Consider the following 20,011-nt stretch of genomic DNA (forward strand, 5'->3'; position numbering starts at 1 on the left):
GACACTCAGAGTGAGGAGTTATACAGTCCGATGGCTGCCGGCAGGAATGATTTCCTATGGCGCTCGGTGGTGCATTGTGGTGAGATCTGTCTGGAGCTGAAAGACCTCCTGCACCTGACCAGCACGTCGTAGAGTGGGTTGGTCACACTGTCCAGGGTGACCTTCACCTTGTGAAGCATTCTCTGATCTGACACCACCGTCAGAGGGTCCAGTTTCACTCCCGCTACATCACTGGCCTTGTGGATCAGCCTGTTCGGTCGGTCTCTTGCCATCCGCTATCCTCAGCCTGGTGCCCCATCACACCACAGCATAGGAGATAGCACTGGCTACCACAAACTCGTAGAACAACTGCTCCTATCAACAGCTCCTTCAAAATTATGTTTTAAAATTTTAATAAATCTAGTGGACAGACCTGTTAGCATGATTTAGGAGTGCTCTGTTCAGTAGACTAATGCCTACTGAATGTAGCCCGAGACTGGGAAATGCCAGCGGACTTAAGTAAGAGGCTCAACTTCCCACCTAAAATTGCAGTGACCAACCAGCACTCAGATCTGGTCCTCTGCTCCACATGCCTTCATCTTGGAGCTGACAGTCCCTTGGGAAGAAGCCATCAATGATGCATTAGAGAGGAAAAGGCTGCAATATGCTAACTTGGCTGCCAAAGCCGAGGACTGGGGATGGACAGTTTATATGCAGCGGAAGAAGGTATGAGCTGCCAAGTGACCACTTGGCGCCTCCAGGCACCACACACTCAGGTCAGATCAGCTTGCGTCGGGCCAGCCTTGAGTGAAGGTGTATTGTGATAAAAGGCCGAAATGCCTAATGAAGCCGGGGCAAGCAACTGATGATGTGTCGGATCGGAGGCGCCGGGTGGTCATCCCCAGATCCGACTCCCCCCTGGAAGACATCTCGGACACCAGATCTGTGTTCTGTCCATGTCACCCTTGGGTTCTCTCTCTATTCTCCTTGTTCTCCTGCCTGGGTTCTTTCCATGTTCTCCCACCCGGGTTCTCTCTGTTCTCTGGAGACCTGCCTATTGTGATAAAAGGCTGAAACCTCACCCAAAATGACATCTAAAACCCCATCCAAGAGGAAATCTCCAACACCATTTTTGACTTATCTAGGGATCCTAACATCTCGTCCTAGCAAGCATTCAGACTACCTTTTAAATCCCATCCACTGGCCTGCCAGTGGACTGATTGGTGTCTGTGCACTTACCTGTTATTTGAAAGATTTAGAAGTACACCTGAGATTTAAATGAAAGTCATGAGGATCAACATGGGTCTGACATCAAACTCCAAGGCTGGCCTTTACAAATCCATCCATCTTCTGCTGCTTATCCTGCACTCAGGGTCGCAGGGAACACTGGAGCAAGGTGTCACTCGACCAGTCGCGGCGTCACATACAAATGCAGACAACATGCACTCACTCATTCGGGGAAATTTTCCCAATTTTATTTCCAATTAACCTGCTAATGTGGAAACCAGAGAGCCCAGAGAGGGTCCTTCGTGCTGTGAGGCCGAAGCAGTAACCACTGCGCCGCGTGCTTTTACAAGTACCTGAACAAATTCACAACTCATAATAACCCTTCAAGCAGGGTTTCAGACTACAACTTGCTCAGAACATATTATACGTATAGAACATAAAATGACCTATAAAGTTTTTACATTGCTGCACTGCCAAAAGTTATTCAGATATTGGTGTATCTGAGAAAGTCTAACATGAGCCAATAATGATGACTTGCCAACATAATCTTAATATTTTTCTGCTAACAGCGATATTAAAAATGTTATGTTCACCATTAATATAGTGTTCATGAACAGAATTGGTAGGAAATTTGGGTAGTTTGGCAAAGATTATTGGAAACATTTCTGTCCAAGTTTCCATTGCGAATATGTCTTTGGAGCTTAAAAACTGAAAAAAGAAAGACAAGAAAACCAAGAGCAGGGGTTTGTTATCCAATTTAAAGTTATTGGAGTGATACCTAAGTAGCTTTAAATCCCGTTCAAATACTGCACAAGATTGTTCCACTCTCTGAAAAGAGTGTTTCAATTACACCGTGTTTCACGGTTATTAGTATGAACACCTCAGCCTAAGACTGTTCCCAACGTCTCATGTTACTTTTGTTTTTTTCACTGCAGAGGTCATCAAAACACAAGCTGTGGGAAGACAGTCCTGTCACTGCTGAGGAGCAACTTCATCTTAATGCCAAAAAACATACATTCAGTACTGTATTTGTACAACTTAATTGTAAATGGTCCATCTAGATTGATAGTATATTAGTATTAGGCGCCAACACAATTGATATAAAATGAAGCCCTGCGGTTTAGCTGTACACATTAAATAAGCCAGCAAACAGTCTGATACTTTTAGCGTGTTCCTGTATAATGCCATTACATCCCCCTAGGATCAGCAGTTAAGTATCTGAGCTTTTTATTCCTACCTAGAAATAAGAACAGGAGATGCAACAGATAGACATGCTGTGCACATGCACACACAGCATGTCCTGAACAAATTTTTGAAAAAAAAAAAAAAATCCAGAAAATGAATTGAGGTATGTGTGCAATGAATACCTATAGTCACGGTGAAAACAGCCAATGCAGAAAGGAATAGGTTATATTTCTTTGGTGGGAATATGTGACTGAGAACCTTTATGCCTGGTTGGTCAAGGTTCCCAATCTTTTCCAGAGATAATTTTCCAGGACTTTTTCAGAGTATTTGCATCAACAATCTGCCTGGAGGTCATGAAAAAACATACATTCCTTGTATGGAAGTGCTGAAAATGGATTAGCTTTTGTTAAAGCTGGAGCAAAACAGTTGCTTTTGTTTTTAATGATTGCATTGATTGATCTGTTTTTCTTTATGACAGAGGTAAAATGAATATAGAAAAGAAAAACATTACTCTTAAAAATGGAGCTTCAATTTGTTTTTGTTCAGCATTTGCAAAGTGATACATAACTTAGCCTATTCAGATAGCAATGTTAGGGATCTTCACTGGGAAAATAGAGTATTTACACTTAGTTCCTTGACATTTATGTCCTAGGCTTTTTACCATGTTTTTTCATGTCTGGTTCTAACATTCTTCAGACTTTCCAGGACATGTGGAAACATTTTTTAGTAAATTAACATATCGTAACACTGAATACATTGTATTTTCTTCCTTCCTTCTCCAGTAGCACAGTGCTTAATTCACTATCTTATCTGAATCTAACCTTTAATTTGGGCAAACCAACAGACAGAGTCCACAGGTTCTCCTCTTGAAGTCAACCAACATCCGCCACAATCCAGATTACCATGTGGAGTATCAAATTAGTGAGAGCCTGTGCACTATTCTGAAAAGAATTGTGCTTCATATAAAATCAAAAGTAAGAATATAAAGGCCAGAACATTCTCAGCCCATTTCGGGATATTTGTGTCAAAGATAGAAAAGGAGTCAGCAGAAACTGCACTTGAGAGACAACTCTTCAACATCGCATTATAGATAACTTTGCATTCAATAACTGATGCATTGTGCTTTTTTTTCAATCACAATTAACAAGGGAAATGACTTAGCGACAATCCTGGCAGGGCATGTGCCTTAAGATTGAGTAACACGGATAAAACAACAATGTGGATTCAAAGATCAGATCAGAATGCCCCTCCCTGTGTCCTGCCATCCTCAGACTGTGTTTAAACCAAGAGATCAGACATCCATAATCTGCAATTGTCCTGTCCTGGGTAAGAGACAGGGTCCTCCAATGGCCCACTTTAACCAGCAGGGCCATCTGCGGAGTCACAGATGGCTGTACCAGTGTCTATTAGGATCCCACATTTAGATAGTTATCATGATATGATCTGACTGAACAAAATGAAAAATCCTTACACCCCGATATCTTTGGAGCAACACTAGAGACATGCTGAGAAATTGTAATTTCTTTTGATAAGTCAGCATAATCTATCTTAGTACGCAGCTGGACCGCGGCAGCTTTTTTTCACACCGTATCTTCACATTCACTTCAACTATGACTGTGACATGGACCTCCAAAAACATAACTACATATGCTTTTGATTACTGTGTGTTATTCTCATCTGTCAGGAACAAGTCTTCTTTGATACAACTTTATGGATTCCCTGGAGAAACACACACACACACACACACACACACACACACACACACACACACACACACACACACACACACACACACACACACTTTTTACAGCTACCCTTTCTTAGGCCACTGTGTTCAAATGAACATAAAGGCTGATAGGCTAAACAATAGAAGCTATGCTTTTATGACAGCAATCAGTGGAGGTCATCAGGGTGATAAATGAGGCATTTCTGTGACAAGCTGGTGCCACCATGGCATTTTATTCTGGGAGTGAACAAGCAGTGGGGCAATAAAACAGAAAGCAAGACATGGACACGCTTTTGGGACACATGTAGAGAAAGAATTCAAATTAACGACCATCGGTGTGTTGTGCCAAATGGACCCCACTGAGACATTTTTTTATCAAGACTAACTGCTACCAAGGTAACTATCCAGAGAAGAAATGACAAGAGTGAGGACTTCCAACTGGAGGCCTTTTCAAACAGGTCCCATGACTGAAATCTCTATAACTGATTGACCACAGGATGATGAATTTGCTGTGTGATGTCTCAGCGTGGTATCCCTGACCTTGACCTGATGTTAGAGTGAAGACCAAAAGAAAGGAGGCTGCTACATCTGATGGGTGAGTGAGTCTAGGCTTTGTGTCCCTAAAAGGAGAGGTAATGACTCACACAAAACTTCCCAGCGGCCGGCCAGCTGGCACGCAGCTCGCCTCCACAAAGAAATCTGCAAGGGTAGGCCATCGCGCCAGAGCATAGCAGTCATTCAGGCTGAGCTTTCCATTTCATTTGCACAAATACTTTCATGTCTGGTCTCAGTCAAATGTGTTTCTCAGTTTGTTTCTCTTTTCTGCATCCCATTTCATTTTGGACCCATTAAACAGTTGCTTGGAAATCTGGGGTGTGGTGTCTGATCTCGTCGCGCTTTGACCTCAAAGCAGACGACAAGACTAAACTTATACTGGCGACTACACAAAATACTGGTCAATCAACACCTGAAGGTTGAAATGCTTTTGACAAAATATGTTACATTTTACGATGTATTTGCTGAATGCTTACATAGAAAAGGTTTGTACGCTACCGATTAACCATAGATAAGAATAATAACAATAATGTCCTTTTTTCTCGGCCTCTGCATCCTAGCGTTAATATTAGACCCCACCCTTCTTAGAAACGTAGAATTATGTTTGTCAAAATTGAAGCTATGTCTTTGGTGAGCACACAGTATATGCCTCTCATACTTCTTACTACAAAATATATAAAATTGTAGCTCGTCTAAAAAGACAAGCCTTATGCTGGATGGAATTATTTAAGGATGTCTCGCCTTGCACTACCATTAGAGCAAAGAGGAAAGAAAACTCATGTCATGAAATGTCTCAGCTTCCCACAATCTACTTGGGAAAGGTTACACACAAACCAACGCTATGAAGTCTGGCTACAGTTTAGCAGTATTCTTGTGAGCCTTTAGGAGAACTGAGAGTGGGTGTATTTAATGACAGACACCTCCTGCTGAATTATGGCCACCAGGCTGGCAGCCAGCAGTTGGTAACACAACAGCAGCACCTTAGGTAGTTTAACCAGTACACCAAGTCCAGCCGGAGGGCGGGTCTTCACTCTTCAGATGAAACGATGCGAACGGGTCCAAAGAAGGCTGACCTTCCATTAGTTCTGTGATGTAACACTGGTCTATGGCCCTCTATTTCCCATAAATTACTTACAAGATAAGCTATTTGAAGAAACCAAATTCTCCAGGGCCAAACAATGAAAACCAGGCAGACTGCAACTGAAGAAACGAATACTGTAGCTCTTAACAATGCCAAATCCAGCTTTGGGAAAATAACAATCATCACTGCTTTGTGCTTGATACTTAGGCATGACGAAAAATGAAATGAGCAAAGGAATCTACTGTCAAATCTTTCCTCTGGTTTGAAATGAAAACAAAAGTGAAAAAAATTGCACACCTTTGATGGTAATAGACCTTAAGAGGTTTATTAACTCACTGACTCTTATTTGAACTCAACTGTGTTGTCTTTGGAAGGGCTGGAGCCTTTTGTTTTTACTGATGATCCCTTATTCTTGGAGTTTTGCACAGAAATTATATATTTTCAAAATAACTGAGGGACAAAGCTTCCCAGGCATTTCCCCCACATTTCTTAGCACCTGTCAGTAATTCGGTCATTGCCGGGTGATCAAGTTTGTCGTTCAAGAGGCAAAAATTAAGCACTTTTTGCCAGCAGGTTAGTAAGTTATCCGATACATTTTAAAATCTTAACCAACATCACCTGCATCGCCAACATTCCCTTTGACTTTGGCACTCCGACTTTGTTTTATAATGCGCTTTTATTACAGGGGAATGCTTTTGTCTCTCTTGCGCTGTCTCCATTTATATTGACATTATAGCATTATAAGCTTGCATGTTTGAACAATTTAAGATGGCCACACAGAAAGACACTACTACATTGTACAGGTGGAGCCATCTACACCCTTTGACAGTGATTTTAAAAGGAAAGGCTGGCACCAGGGAACAATACAACATTTCATTCACAGCGTCTTTTCAGTGCTCAGATATCAGTGGAAGTTCCCTTCCAGTCAAAACTCACAGATAAGCTCTGGGAGTGCAACCTTTCGATCCGTAACTTGATCTTCCCTTCCTTGGAAACGTGGGTCGGAAGTTCTCTCACTCTCATAATCACATACCTAATCGTCAGTGGAGATAGGATGCGTCATGAGATCAGTGCAAGTGGTCACAAAAAATTCTAAGGAATTTATTTGAAAAGCAATTGAATCAGAACAAAATGGAGAATGGGCCATCCATTTTTTTTGGCTGCAATTGCAGCATGATTTCTGCCCATTGGGTCTGCTGGGAGCAGGCCTGGCTGAATCCCAAAATAAGAAACTGGGATCAAGAGATGAGTGAGAGCGACCCAGAAGCTTAGAGAAAGCATGCAGTCAGAAAAGAACAAAGTATACAAAATGCTTGAGGGGGCAAGCAGGCACAGAAATTAGTGGTACGAATAAAAGATGAATCTGAATGGCAAGGAAATGTCCCAAAGGAGGAGGGTGAAAGGAGGGTGGAACAAAAGTGGACTCGCTTCAGAGCACAATGAGAGAAATCGTTCTCTCGAACTGACCTGTCTAGTGAAGGTTGTGTGAGGGCCTCAGGTAAATCCATCTTCTGCAATTAATGCATTCTTCAGCGTTAAAACCAAGAACATCTGGCATGACATATCTTCTTTTTTATAAGCAAAGACAGAACCTCAAAGCACAGATAATGAACTGAGTAGACTTATCTAACTTCCAACGGATGACTGATTTAAAGGGGTTGATACTGCACAAATGTAAAAGTTATCCTTTGGTAGATAAAAGACAAAAAAGACAGACACAGTTGATGTAAAAAGCGATGTTTTTCACTTAAGGAATGATTACTGAGGAGAATATTTGCATCCTTGTCAGTTCCAATGTTTCTGAAATACTTTCTGGCCTCCCAGCACTTGCACTTAAGTGCTAATCAGTGAGACAAGTGAGGGCCCACACAGCAGGGAGCAGCTGATAAGATCGTAAAGAGGAGGTATGACTTGAAATGAAAGGAGAGCAGAGAACACCCAATGAGAGAAGCCATTTCATTTCATATTCCATTAATAAAAAGAATGCTTAAAATCCCATGATGCTTTAGTTGTCATAAACTTACTGGCTATTGTTGAGAGTGTTTGAAATATTGAAAAATTGTTTCATTTCTTGTTGAAATCTTCTTGACGTGGCAACTGGACCTGAATTTCTTCACTTGAAGACGTTTCAAGGGGCTTCTTCAGTTGATGATTTTAGGTTAAAGTCTCAAAAGTAAGCCTTGAACATTCATTGTGGGTATCATGAACCTAGTTTGTTGCTTTGAGTACAAACTCACTTTTATTTTCAAACATCGAGTATTGGGGGGAAAAGGCTTTGGAAATTAAGATACAAAGAGATTTGTTTGTAAGAGACAAGGTGTGATAGGTGGGATTAATGGAGCATAAACATTATAGAATTGCTGATAACATTCAAGACCGCTTTCCACATACTATCCATTTCTCAACATAGGTAACCCCTGTAAGAATCTAAGAAAAGAGGTTATAACATTATGCAGGCTTAGTTTCCACAAATTTTTGAAAAAAAAAAAGTGTCAATATACTTTTCTCATCAAAGTAGTTCACGAAAAAAAATATGACAAAGTTCAGCAACAAACTCAATGCTTTATCTACCAGATCGCCTCCTTTTGCAGAAAGGTTGGCAATCTAGAAAAAAAAAAAAAAAGCCTGCTGTGCAGACATCCCTGCTCAGTAAGCGCTGTGACAAACTTAATCTGGCAACTTAATGGCAGAAATTCTGTCACCTCATTTTATCCCAGTATATTGCGCAGGGGGCAGGAGGTATTAAAGCATCCTTCCCTGATGTCTTATTTGGAACCGCTGGTCATTTTCATTCTAACAAACGATTTGCAAACGTTTCAACCAAAAAACAAATTCAATCACGATCCCAGCTCATGACAAAATCACCCTTAAATGGCTTACTCAAAAATAATCTCTTCTTTTGGCTTGGTAAGGCTCAAAAAAAATACACATCACTCGAGAATTTTATGATATTCACCTCTTTTAAAAATGACATCCAAAGCTTGACAGGCATGTTTGGCCCTGATACAGTATTACTTGGACAGTGGCTGTTCTATGAAGGCCATGTAAAGAAAAACTAAAGTGAATGAAGTCATCTCAGCTTGCTGATGTGCGAACCATTTATCTACCCTCATCACCATTGTGATGGTGGGATGATTGATGAGAAAGCTTTTTAAATTTACTTGGCCTGGCTGGTTTGCTAGCAAGGTGAAGGCAGTTCACATTCTTGTTAAATCAAAGTCTGAACACCTGCATGGAAAAGGCTATAACTTCCCATGTTTCCTTCCTGTTAAAACGTCAGTTCGGTCATAAATCAGTCTGTGCATTGATAAAGTATTTTGGCACATGTCACAAAATTTCTTGTTCATTTCAACATCACTTTCAAATAGCATGGGATTTAATGAATAATACACATCCACTGACTCACTATCACAGTCTGAATTCCTTTATCTCCCACTTCCTATCTCTCTATGCTGATAAAATGCTGCCATTTATGTGAAGAAAGAAACAAGGGTGCAACGAGTTATGAGTTCAAAACATTTTAACATAACAACTTATCTTCACTTCCTGGAGTAGGAAATAAAATAATCTTAAGATATACCAAATGTTTTTGGAGAGAATAACCCAGTTGTGTAATATTTAAGTTGTTTTTTTGTGATGCTGGTGGCCTGGGGGGAGGAACTGTGAAGGAGCACAAAAGCTGGGTGGGAGATCATATCTTTTAAAGATGGTCTCTGTGAGAAGAACAAACCCATGCAGGTGGCCTGAAATGCTTCTGGCTAGCGGCTGCAAGACAAAGACCAGTCCACAATAGTTTTATTGCCTCTGAGCTGTCAATATTTCTCCAGGTTGCTACGGAAAAGAATGTGGGGAGATGTTATAAAGTGCATGCTACTGTAACTTTAGTTTAACTTGAAGCGGACCATGTATTTATTTGATCTTTAGGGTACGCTGACGTTTTAACAATGCCAACTCCAGACCGATTAAGGCGCCAGGACTGAAGCTGAATAAATAAGGGTTAGGCCACATCAATTGTTAGTTTTCATGTAATTATAAACATTGAAGTTAGAGATGTTAACAATTAGACTAGGCATGGTGTGTCAAATAATCAATGCAGCATCAACCTGAGAATACATAAAAAGGACCAATAGAAATGGCTCAGTGTAATTCAACATTTTTAAAGCGGTCTGAGATATAAGAATGGCGGGAAATCTAGGCCAAACATCAAAAGTAACCATGCAAGTGTCCGGTTCTTTGTCAGTCAGCGATAGGGAGCCTTGTTTAAGTCATCAAGTTGAATCTGACAGTTTAATTGTGTATTCTTGAACTGGGTTTTGTCGGTCTGCTGACCTGTGGCTATTCAATATCATGTCAAACCCTAAATCTACTCTAATTGGATGGTCAAGTCTTAAGACTCTGAAGTGATATTGCAAGATGGAGGTGGCTGTGTTTGTTCTTTTGTGTTTTAAAGGGGTGTGTTGAAGGGGTGGGGAGGTCAGCAGGCTTTTGAGGTCAGGGATAGATGACTCCCCACCCTCCCTCCCGACCACCACCGCCACTACTTCAGGAAAAACAGGATAAAGCTTGTCATTACCCTGAATTTCAGAAGAAGCTAGAGTGCCCCTCTGGCCAATAACAAACTAGGGCTTAAAATGATGTCTGAAAAAACAGGGGTTTCTCATGTTAATACTTTCTTCTGGCCAGGTTTTAAACACAAACGTAAGCTTCCCCACCTGAAAACATACAGCGGAGCCGAAGGATTTTAGGGTGCGAGTGCAAATGCCCGGACTGAGAAGCACTTGCTCCTCTGGAGGGTCCCACCGCAGGAATGTAAATTGTAATCACTCACACATTTCACTCCAGCATAGCAATGAAAAAGGCCAACCTTGATTTTTAACTAAACGCCTCCTATCATAAACAAACAACACAAACCCTACACCCGCTTGTGCTCCATCATCTCTAATCACACAACCTTCCAGACCAATTTAGGGAGAATGTGTAGGGGGCCAGCTCCCCTAAGTGCAAGCAACAACTGTGGTTTCCTGGTCACTGGCTTTTCGGAATGCTTGACTTGACAGAACAGTTAAGCAAAAAACACTTGAAGCACAGGTCAGACAATGTGCAGAGGGCCAAGGTAATGAGGCGCACACACATAACTTAATGCAGTAAAGGGGAAACCTTCACTTCAACAAGGTGTTAAGACCACGCATCTTCACTCAACACCAAATGCCTCCGGTTTGAAAACAAAAAAATCTGCTAACAATCACTGACTAGGCAATGATACTACAACAATAATATTAAACAAAGTAGAAAGTGTCCTCAATCTTTGGTCCCGAAACTGCACAGTCATAGCACTGGAGATCATTCCAGACCAAGTAAAAATAAACCTGCACAGATGGAATACATGGTATCAGCTATACAACAGTAGAATAAAAACAAGCTGCTGCATCAAGGCTGTCTAGGCCTTTTCCATGTCTGTCTGAGAAAAGAGGGGGTTGGTGCAGGAATGAGTGAGCAGCAAGTCTTTGAAATCTTCTCTATAATTAGCAGGGCTACTATATCAATGGCAAGTTGTCTGGACCTGCAGAAATATGCCTACGGTTCTGATAATGAAAGACAAAAAAGAAGCAAGCGTTGTTAAATGTAATAAACTGTGATCTCGGGTGGGATTTGGTAACCTTTCTTTGTGTTATTTTGGCCCTATATTTATCCCTGTATAGTAAAGTGCACTCAACAGACCAAACATTTGCCTTTCTCCATTATCAGAGATCCTATACTGTATTGTAAGAATGACTGATATTGATTTGAAAAGGAGTGTGCACTGACTCGTGCTGCTGCCTCACTTAGCAAATCAAAATCTCAGTAATAGCCTGACTGGGTCAATGAAATGCAGAGGGAAAGGGCTGTCAGCTGACTAATGTAGTTTCCTAGTCAAATCCACTCTGGTAGAGTTTATAGCTGCTCAGATGAAGAGCAAGCACGGTCCACAGAAACTTTAATTTCAGGCCACAGAGGCTCGGAGAGCTGCACGAACAACATTGGCTATGTTTGAGGATTGGCTCTGGTGTGAAGTGAAGTGAAGATGAATGCAGAGCACTCACGCCAGGAGATGCAAGTGGAAGACAGTCCCTTTAAGATGAAGTGTAACTTCAGGTGTTTTGTGAAATATGACGTAACGTACAATTTGAGGCAAAGTGCTTTTTCTGAATTTGGTCACGAAGGATGATGCTGATCTTTGCAACATCCTCCACATATGATGCACATCGTGATTCTAGGATTTAATTGGACACAATTATTTTTTAATATAGTGTGGTACAATACATATTTCATACCAATGCAAATTCTGTTTCCAGATTTTAGCACAGCAGAACGGAGAAGCTTACAAAGTGTTTGTGCTTTATCGAAATTATCAAGCCTGGATTTTTTTTTTTTTTTTAGCGCAAGGGTAACCAACCATCAACTCTGAAACTGAACTTTTTAAGCTGTTAATCCAAAATCAGCCAGGTCTGCATAAAATACAACAAACTACAATACAGGAAGAAGGAATATATCAAAAGCTGTATTAATGCAGAAATATTACATTATTATTACATCATGCACCTCACAAGTGTAACTCATAATGAAACGCAAATTATTTCGATGTTTTTGTTTCATTTTATTAGCAACAAATTATTATGTGTGCTGGTGTTAACATCAATCTACCAGTATTTACCATGTGCAACAAATTTCATTTTAGAACAACTGTTAGGATATTAGGTAATACTCTCACAGTGTGGATACTCTGTGGATTATCTTGTACTCGTGGCGATCAAGATAAGTGTGCCACTGTGCCAGGAATGTAATCCAGTATTCCTGCACCGTGATCAAATGTGTTCATATGCCTGTTTAGTTTTAATCTATCCTCTGTTTGGTATCTGTGACAGACAGTTTGTGCAAGGAACGTGCCACACGCACTTGGATCTGGAAAGTCAAAAGGTGACTTGCAGACGCAAGTATTACATCTCCCCTTCCACATCCAGACAGTGTAACCTAAAACCAAGCGGAGTTCTATATCATGCGGCTGAACTGTAGCCCAGACTGGCTTCAAGCTCTGATGGTAGTCCAACACTGACATTGATGGGGTGTCTCGAGAGAGCTGTCCAAACAGTTGGTTGAGGGATGCAAGACAGGCAGCTTGTTTGGGTGTACATGGAAAAGTGTGTGCGTAAGTCTGAGGGCATGTGGTACAATGAGTGTGTTTTAGTATAGATGTGTGTTAATACATCAGCAAAAAGACACAAACACTGTAAAGCATGGCTGGTGTTGTTTACATGTCCTCTGTAAAAATAGCCATATCAATAATACATATACAGCTGAGGGTTCCCTTAAGTCTCTATATAAGAATCTGAGAAAGCTACTAAATGCTGCCCTTTCTTGATAAAGGCTTGATGTGAGACCAAAGGAAGTGGTATTACGCATTAAATATATAGTAAAACAACTTACAGCATCACCTTTACAACCAAATTTTCAAAAATACCAGTGTACAAACACAAAGGCAGAAAAACAAAAAGAGCCAGACATGCCACAATGGTGGTTGTCTGACAGCATCGAAGACCCCCCCCCCCCCCCCCCCCCACACACACACACACACATCAGAAAAGGGTGGTGAACTATGGGACCGCATTGGTGACTTGGACCAAAGAGTAGATATCTTATCCCTCATAATACAATGTCGTCAAAAATATCTAGAACACTAAGCAGTGGTCCTATGTACAAGTCACGGTTACATCATAAAAGGCCACCCCTGTCCAAATGGCCCGGAGCTGCTCCATTTACACTAATTGTCATTCAGATGAGAGATCGCCCTGTTGTTTGAGGATGTCCCTGACACCATTAATATAAAAGGAACAATTAAGAGTAATTAGGCTTTTGCAGGCAAAAGAGGTTATCTGGTTACTCAACACTCAAGGCTTTCCATACAAGAACACATTGCACAAAAGAATTTCACCATTTCATCCAAACATACGCATGGAAACCAGAGCAGTGAGATGACCAGGACAATTAAAACGCTTGACATGGTTGTATTCCCTTGGGAGCTCTAAAAGAAATACAAAATGAGTCAACTGTAGGTATAGATTTTTTTTATTTAATGAAAGACTTGATGATTTGGAATGAAGCACCTTCCCAGATAGATTTATTAGAAAAAAATAGGTTTCACAAGATGGCAGAAGACAAAAAGGAAAAAAAAGGTTTTCTCAAAACCTTCTTGCAAAAAGGATGTGACAGGTCATCTAGATCAGACTTAATCTATTTGAAGGATAAACCCGCCAATCTGTTTGGGTTTGACTTGTGCAGTCTCTATGTAAAATATTTATGATCACCCAAAACGAACATATCAAAACAAGTTACACATGTCAAGGTCTTTAGGTGGTTGCAACCACAAGAAGAAATCTTCAGTGTTTGAAAGGGTTAAAAGATGGGGAGATTGTGTTTTGAATATGGCGGCCGTTCCATGAAAAAAAGATCAGTACCTTAAGGCAAACTAACCCATTCGATGGCCACAAGAAGCAGGGTCTGAGGTGCATGTGAGGACTTGCTCAACCTAAACTAAAGTGGGGAAAATCCAGCAGGAGTATGTCCAACGTGGGGGAACAGTTCCGGGCAGGACAATTAGGGGGCTCAAGGGTGCAGAAGTTGCTAAAGTGCTTCCTGGAGAGTGGCCTTATACATAAACATACATTCTAAACTCAAATACAAACCTGCCCCCCACTCTCTCCACACACACACACACACACACACAAACACACACACACAACACCAGATCCCTACTCCCCCCCCATCACTCAGGGGGTTAAAAGACCCAGGCGATGGCCACATGCTGTGTTATCAGGGTAGTGAATTCTTACTAGCAGCCAGGCAAAGGTCAACACATGAAGCAGAACAACCTCTGAGGACAGCAGAGCATCATGTTCAGCTGCCCCGACACACACACAAACACACACACACACACACACACACACAAACACACAGTTTAACTCCCATCATTAGTATCTATAGCATTGTTGAATAAAGTCCAAGAAAGTGGGGTGGGCGGTTTACCGTACGGGGGTGGGAGGGCCTGTTTCCCGCCAGGATATTAATGAAATTCCCTTTAGCATCCAGGCATGGGGTTACTAGAGAGGAGGCAGGGCTGTCACACACCTTTCGGCGTGGTAAGAGTTGTGATAAGAGTTGTAAAAATGTCATAAGCCTTCTATTCTCGAAAGTGAAGTATGAAGAGAACCCGTTTTTGGGGTTTGGATAACAGTGCGTCAGCGGGGACTTTCGGGAGTTTTCAAACTAGTTGGTTTTTTTTTTTTGGTTTTTTTTTGCTACGTCACAAAGCTAACTTTCCAACGTCTCCTCGTGGAGCAACACCGGACCGAGAAGCGGGGAGGAGAGGCGGGGAAGGCGGCGTACTTACGCACTGCCTCCTGCTTGGGGTCCAGCTCGGAGCAGGTCTCCTCCAGCCGGCTGACCTTTCCCTGGAGCCCCCTGATCCGCAGTCCCGTGGATGTCAGGTCGCTCTCCAGCTCCTGGAACACGGAGCAGGCGTGTCTGGCCAGGTCCGACAGCTGGCGCAAGGTCCGGGATAGAGCCACATTGCTGATGGACACCAGATCCCCGAAAAGTAGCCCCTCGTCATTTGGGATTTGATATCTGCACAGTAACTGGGGTTCCACGATTCTTTTAGCAAATGGCATGTTGCTGCGGACCAGCGTGTAAATCCAGCAAAAGTGAGCCAAGAGTGAGTAGAAAGTATATTTCCTCCCCCAACTCCGGAGAGTGTGACTTCAGCTCCTGATGCCCCCCATCCTCCCGTTCTTCCCAGAGGACTGCTGTGCTCCGCGCAGTGGCGCCCGCTCATCTGCAGCCTCGATGCCGCGGCTGAGCTTCAGCGCTCCACAGTAAGAGGGGATTTTTTTAAAAGGCGGGGCGGACGGAAAGACCGGAGCGGATCGGGCACTAAATGGGAAACCGGAGTCTCAAGGCAACCTAACGGGATCTATCTATCTATCTATCTATCTATCTATCTATCTATCTATCTATCTATCTATCTATCTATCTATCTATCTATCTATCCATCCATCCATCCATCCATCCATCCATCCATCCATCCATCTATCTATCTATCTATCTATCTATCTATCTATCTATCTATCTATCTATCTATCTATCTATCTATCTATCTATCTATCTATCTATCTATCTATCTATCCCGATGCTTGTTCATCTTGACAATTATTTCAAATTTAGACAACACCAAGATGATATCCAACCTTTCACCTTTTTCACTTAATCAATTCTTGCAAATTTTCTTGCAAATGTTGGGGAAAAAGGAAAGGAGAACACACAAGACGGTAAAGAAGATACATTTAAAAAAAGCCGGATATCAAACAGGTGAAGTGGTAACAGGTATTGTGTTGTGCTGCAGCAGAAAAGAAGCAATATTCATTCACAAGCAAGGAGGAAGTTTTAAGTGTTTGAACAAATTGAATCAACATACACCTGGTAGAATTTTATATATTATCCTCTCTAGTGCATAATTATAGAAAAGGATTCATACAGTCAAAAAGAATCTCATTGTGTTGGGGGTTACAAATGACCTCATCAATTTTGCCTTTTGACTCATGAGGTGGAGCCTCAATATAAATGGCACATTCTGCATGTCATAACAGTGTAGTCCAATAATGGTAGTACCGGACTGGCCTGCCTGCAATCTAGACCCTTTCCAACTTTTTAAATGTGTCATGCATTCTGAATATACTGGGAAATACTGTACATTGCCCTATTTTCAATTGCAAAAAAAAAAAACTTAGTCAAAGACAATTTCCAATTGCAAACAATGACTGATAGATTTGATAGTGGCAGGGAACTGTATATATACACACACAAAACATATATATATATATACACACATATATCTGTGTGTGTGTTAGTGTGTGTGTGTGTTTGTGTTTGTGTTTGTTTGTGTTAGTGTGTGTGTGTATACATGCATATAAATATGAACGACAGGGTTATGGTTAACAGTGTTAACAGTGTTACTTCTCTACTATATACATACATATATATATATATATATATATATGTGTGTCTATGTGTGTGTGTGTGTGTGTGTGTGTGTGTGTGTGTATATGCATACACATACACACACACACACACACACACACACACACACACACATATATTTATAAATGTGTGTGTGTGTGTGTGTATGTTGTCTGTACTTTGGTCAATACAGCTTGAATCTCAACACTTTAGCCTAAGCTTAAAGTATCCCTGTTTAAGAATTCAATGTGAGCTATACAGACATGATGCATGTTTATTAAATTTAAAATAGGATTCAAGGATTCAAAGTGTTTATTGTCATATGCAGTAAGGAAAGTTTTCCTTTGTGTAGAAATTCCTTCGTGTGAGTGCCAGGTGGTAGCCTAAATAGGAAAAACATAAATGAAAATTCAGACAGTTGGGAATTAATACTTAAATAGAAAATTCCATAATTTGATGTCATCCCAGTGACAGATTAAGCACCACAGACAGGAGAGATTTACAATGATGCTCATAAAAGCAAGGTTAGGATTTTGGATGGAAATGGATGGCTAAAGAAAGGGCTGTAAAAAAAGACCACCTTCAAGTCTCCCTCTGGCTCCAAGCATGAAAAGAAAACAATCATTAGGTTTCAACTCAATTTCCAGTAATAATGTAGTTTCTAAAGTTTGCACAGAACAAAAAAAATTAATGACCAAATGTTGAAACATAATGAATGGATTATTAGAACAATATGGTGCTTGGCTACCATCCATCAAGCACACAGTCAGTGCTTAGAGCTTCATCCTGATCAGGCATCACGAACATATGCATAACTGTTGCTGCTTCATTCTGTGTCCTTCACACTGAAAACACATTTTAGCCTTTTGAGCCCATCAACTGCACAATGGAATTTCCCGCTGAAGTAGTTTGTACGGGACCCTTAATCTGGAAGTGAGAATCTAGTGGTGTGACAAATGTTAAAATGATATTACAGAGGTCACAACATGACTTCTGTCTGTTATATAACAGATTTGTATGAGGGCCTTACAAAGGAAGCATTTTGATAGTACAAGAGTAACAATAAATCAAGTCAAGTCAGTCATTTTATTTACATCCCACCAAATCACAACACAGTTGTCTCATGTTACTTTTCCCGTCGAGCAGTTCAGGACCAAACTCTTTCAAATGATTCACAGAAACCCAACATTCCCCTATGAGCAAGCACTTGGCGACAGAGGTGAGGAAAACCTGCATTTTACTGAGCTCATTGTGGACAGCCTTCTGTCTTGACCTGATGGGGTAGAAAGAGTTGAAGCGAGAGAGAAGGACAGAGATAGAGAGCAAGAGCGTGATCTGGATAGAAAAAGGGGATGAGGGTGGGTGGGCAGGCACAAATGTTCTTTTACTAATAATAACAGTAGCACTGACAGCTACATGGTAGTAACTGAATGATACATTAATAGCTTTAGTATTCATAACAGAAAGAATGATAGTGAATGCCAGGCAAGGCTGCTGCAGTACGTCAAGCCATGCCCCTGGGAACCTGTGAGATGAGAGAGCCCCAGCACTCAAGAGGAGATCTGAGATTACCACCATACACTGATGAAGGGACACGACTGCACACAGGATAGGGAGAATGGACCCAATGCGAGGAATGCAGCATATCCATATAGCATACGATTATAATTGGGGGCTGGCCTAGCCCCCAATTATAATCTTTCTCAAAAAGAAAGTTAATACTTTTACACAAAAAGAGGGTGCCCGACCCCCGTGTCGAAACTGGAAGATAGTACCAAAGAAGAGGAGTTTGGTAACTGAATGCTCCCATTTTGCTTTTAGAGACCCTAGAGACCAATAGAATACGTTGTTAAATGTAACCAAACCCTAAAGTTAAGAAGGCATTGCCACATGTCCATTTTGATCGCCTGCCTGTATTTTACACGTGTAACCACAAAAAAACTGAAATATTTGATTTGTTCATTATTAAAGATTAAGATTCCCCTTTTGCTTTGCAGTATCCGTGTCTAGGTTAACCGTTGCTTTCACCTCTGAACACACAGACCTGACAACTTAGGCAGAGCTTCATTCACATTTGCTGAATGAGTGTTTAGCTAAATCCCAGCGGACGGGACCAGATTCAGCAGAGGTGACAGGCTAAAGCCCTTCCTGTGGCTGAATTAATGTCCACACCAAAGTGCAACCTTTGCAAAGCCTGGTGTGGGACAAAGGGGAGACGAGAGACGCAGGGTATGTCGTCATCTTTGAGTAATGGTGTTGCAACAAAGGGATAACTTGAACACACAAAAGCTGGTAATCTTTGTTGTGAGAAGAGTCAGCTTTAAACTCTGGTCCACGGGGGTGATGTAAATTATCGAGAAGCCCTTCCATGTTTACAGATTATCCGTGTCGAAAGCTGTTCTGCTTGTCCTTGCATAAAAATATTCAAGTGATCACTTGCTGCTTTACCCAAACAAGCAGTTGTCCATTTTGTTTGTTTAGTCAAACAGAGCAGCAGAGTCTGTCCCCAACTAGCCTCTTCATAAAAAACGTTATACTCCGGGTAAAAATAGGCAAGTTGCTGACTTTGCATATGCAAGATGACTATTATATTGAATGGTCTTATACTTAGATAACAAGTGGTTGGCAGGTAAAGTTTCCCTAGCTCGTGCAGCTGTCATCTTGAACTGCAAACCCAACACTTTTAACCGGTATTTATAGTTCCGCATGAGAGGCTCCCTGTTAAGCTTGATGGTCCATTGATGTATGCCTACAACACAAATATAACCTGCAACACAGAAGGAGGCATCGTGAGTTGAGGTGGTAGCAGGTAGTGACATGTTGGACTGTGACAAATAGTGTTATGGATGAGAATTAAGGAGTTCCTTGTTGTTGTCTGACACCTCGTTTCTGTCTTTGTGAGTCTGAAGCGCACTCATTTTCAGTTATTTTGGGAGTGGCTTAACTTCGTTTTACATCCACAAACAGTTGGATATTTTTCTTCTTGTGAAATACGCATTTTCAAGGATGTAAAAAAAATCGTATTTTACAGGTCATGCCGGCACTTGAATTGTCTGTGAACAAGAGAAGCCAGCAGATTAGTGAGCAAGGTGCCTAAATGGGAGCCAAGTGTGTCAGTCAGTTGATATTTTTGGAGGGCAGCGGCAAGCAGAAGGCTTGGAAATACAGCCACGGGTGCACTGTGTGACCTTTGCTTGTTGTGTCTGTGTCAG

The 20,011-nt window shown here is 41.4% G+C and overlaps 1 protein-coding gene across 2 annotated transcripts in view; it reads right to left on the bottom strand.

Annotated features, from left to right (window-relative positions):
• The window catches only part of nhsa (Nance-Horan syndrome a (congenital cataracts and dental anomalies)), a 59,491-nt gene extending 43,934 nt beyond the window's left edge, over nt 1–15,557 (bottom strand). For both annotated transcript variants that reach the window (XM_086161210.1, XM_086161209.1), the window contains exon 1: nt 15,175–15,557. In XM_086161210.1, coding sequence (XP_086017336.1) covers nt 15,175–15,454 — 280 coding nt within the window. In that variant the 5' untranslated portion in view covers nt 15,455–15,557. The remainder of the gene's footprint in view (nt 1–15,174) is intronic.
• Nucleotides 15,558–20,011: the final 4,454 nt, after the last annotated feature.

Source organism: Fistularia commersonii, chromosome 16 (assembly GCF_037954325.1).
Source record: "Fistularia commersonii isolate RoL2024-O1a breed Wild chromosome 16, RoL_Fcom_v1.0, whole genome shotgun sequence".
Lineage (NCBI taxonomy): Eukaryota > Metazoa > Chordata > Actinopteri > Syngnathiformes > Fistulariidae > Fistularia > Fistularia commersonii.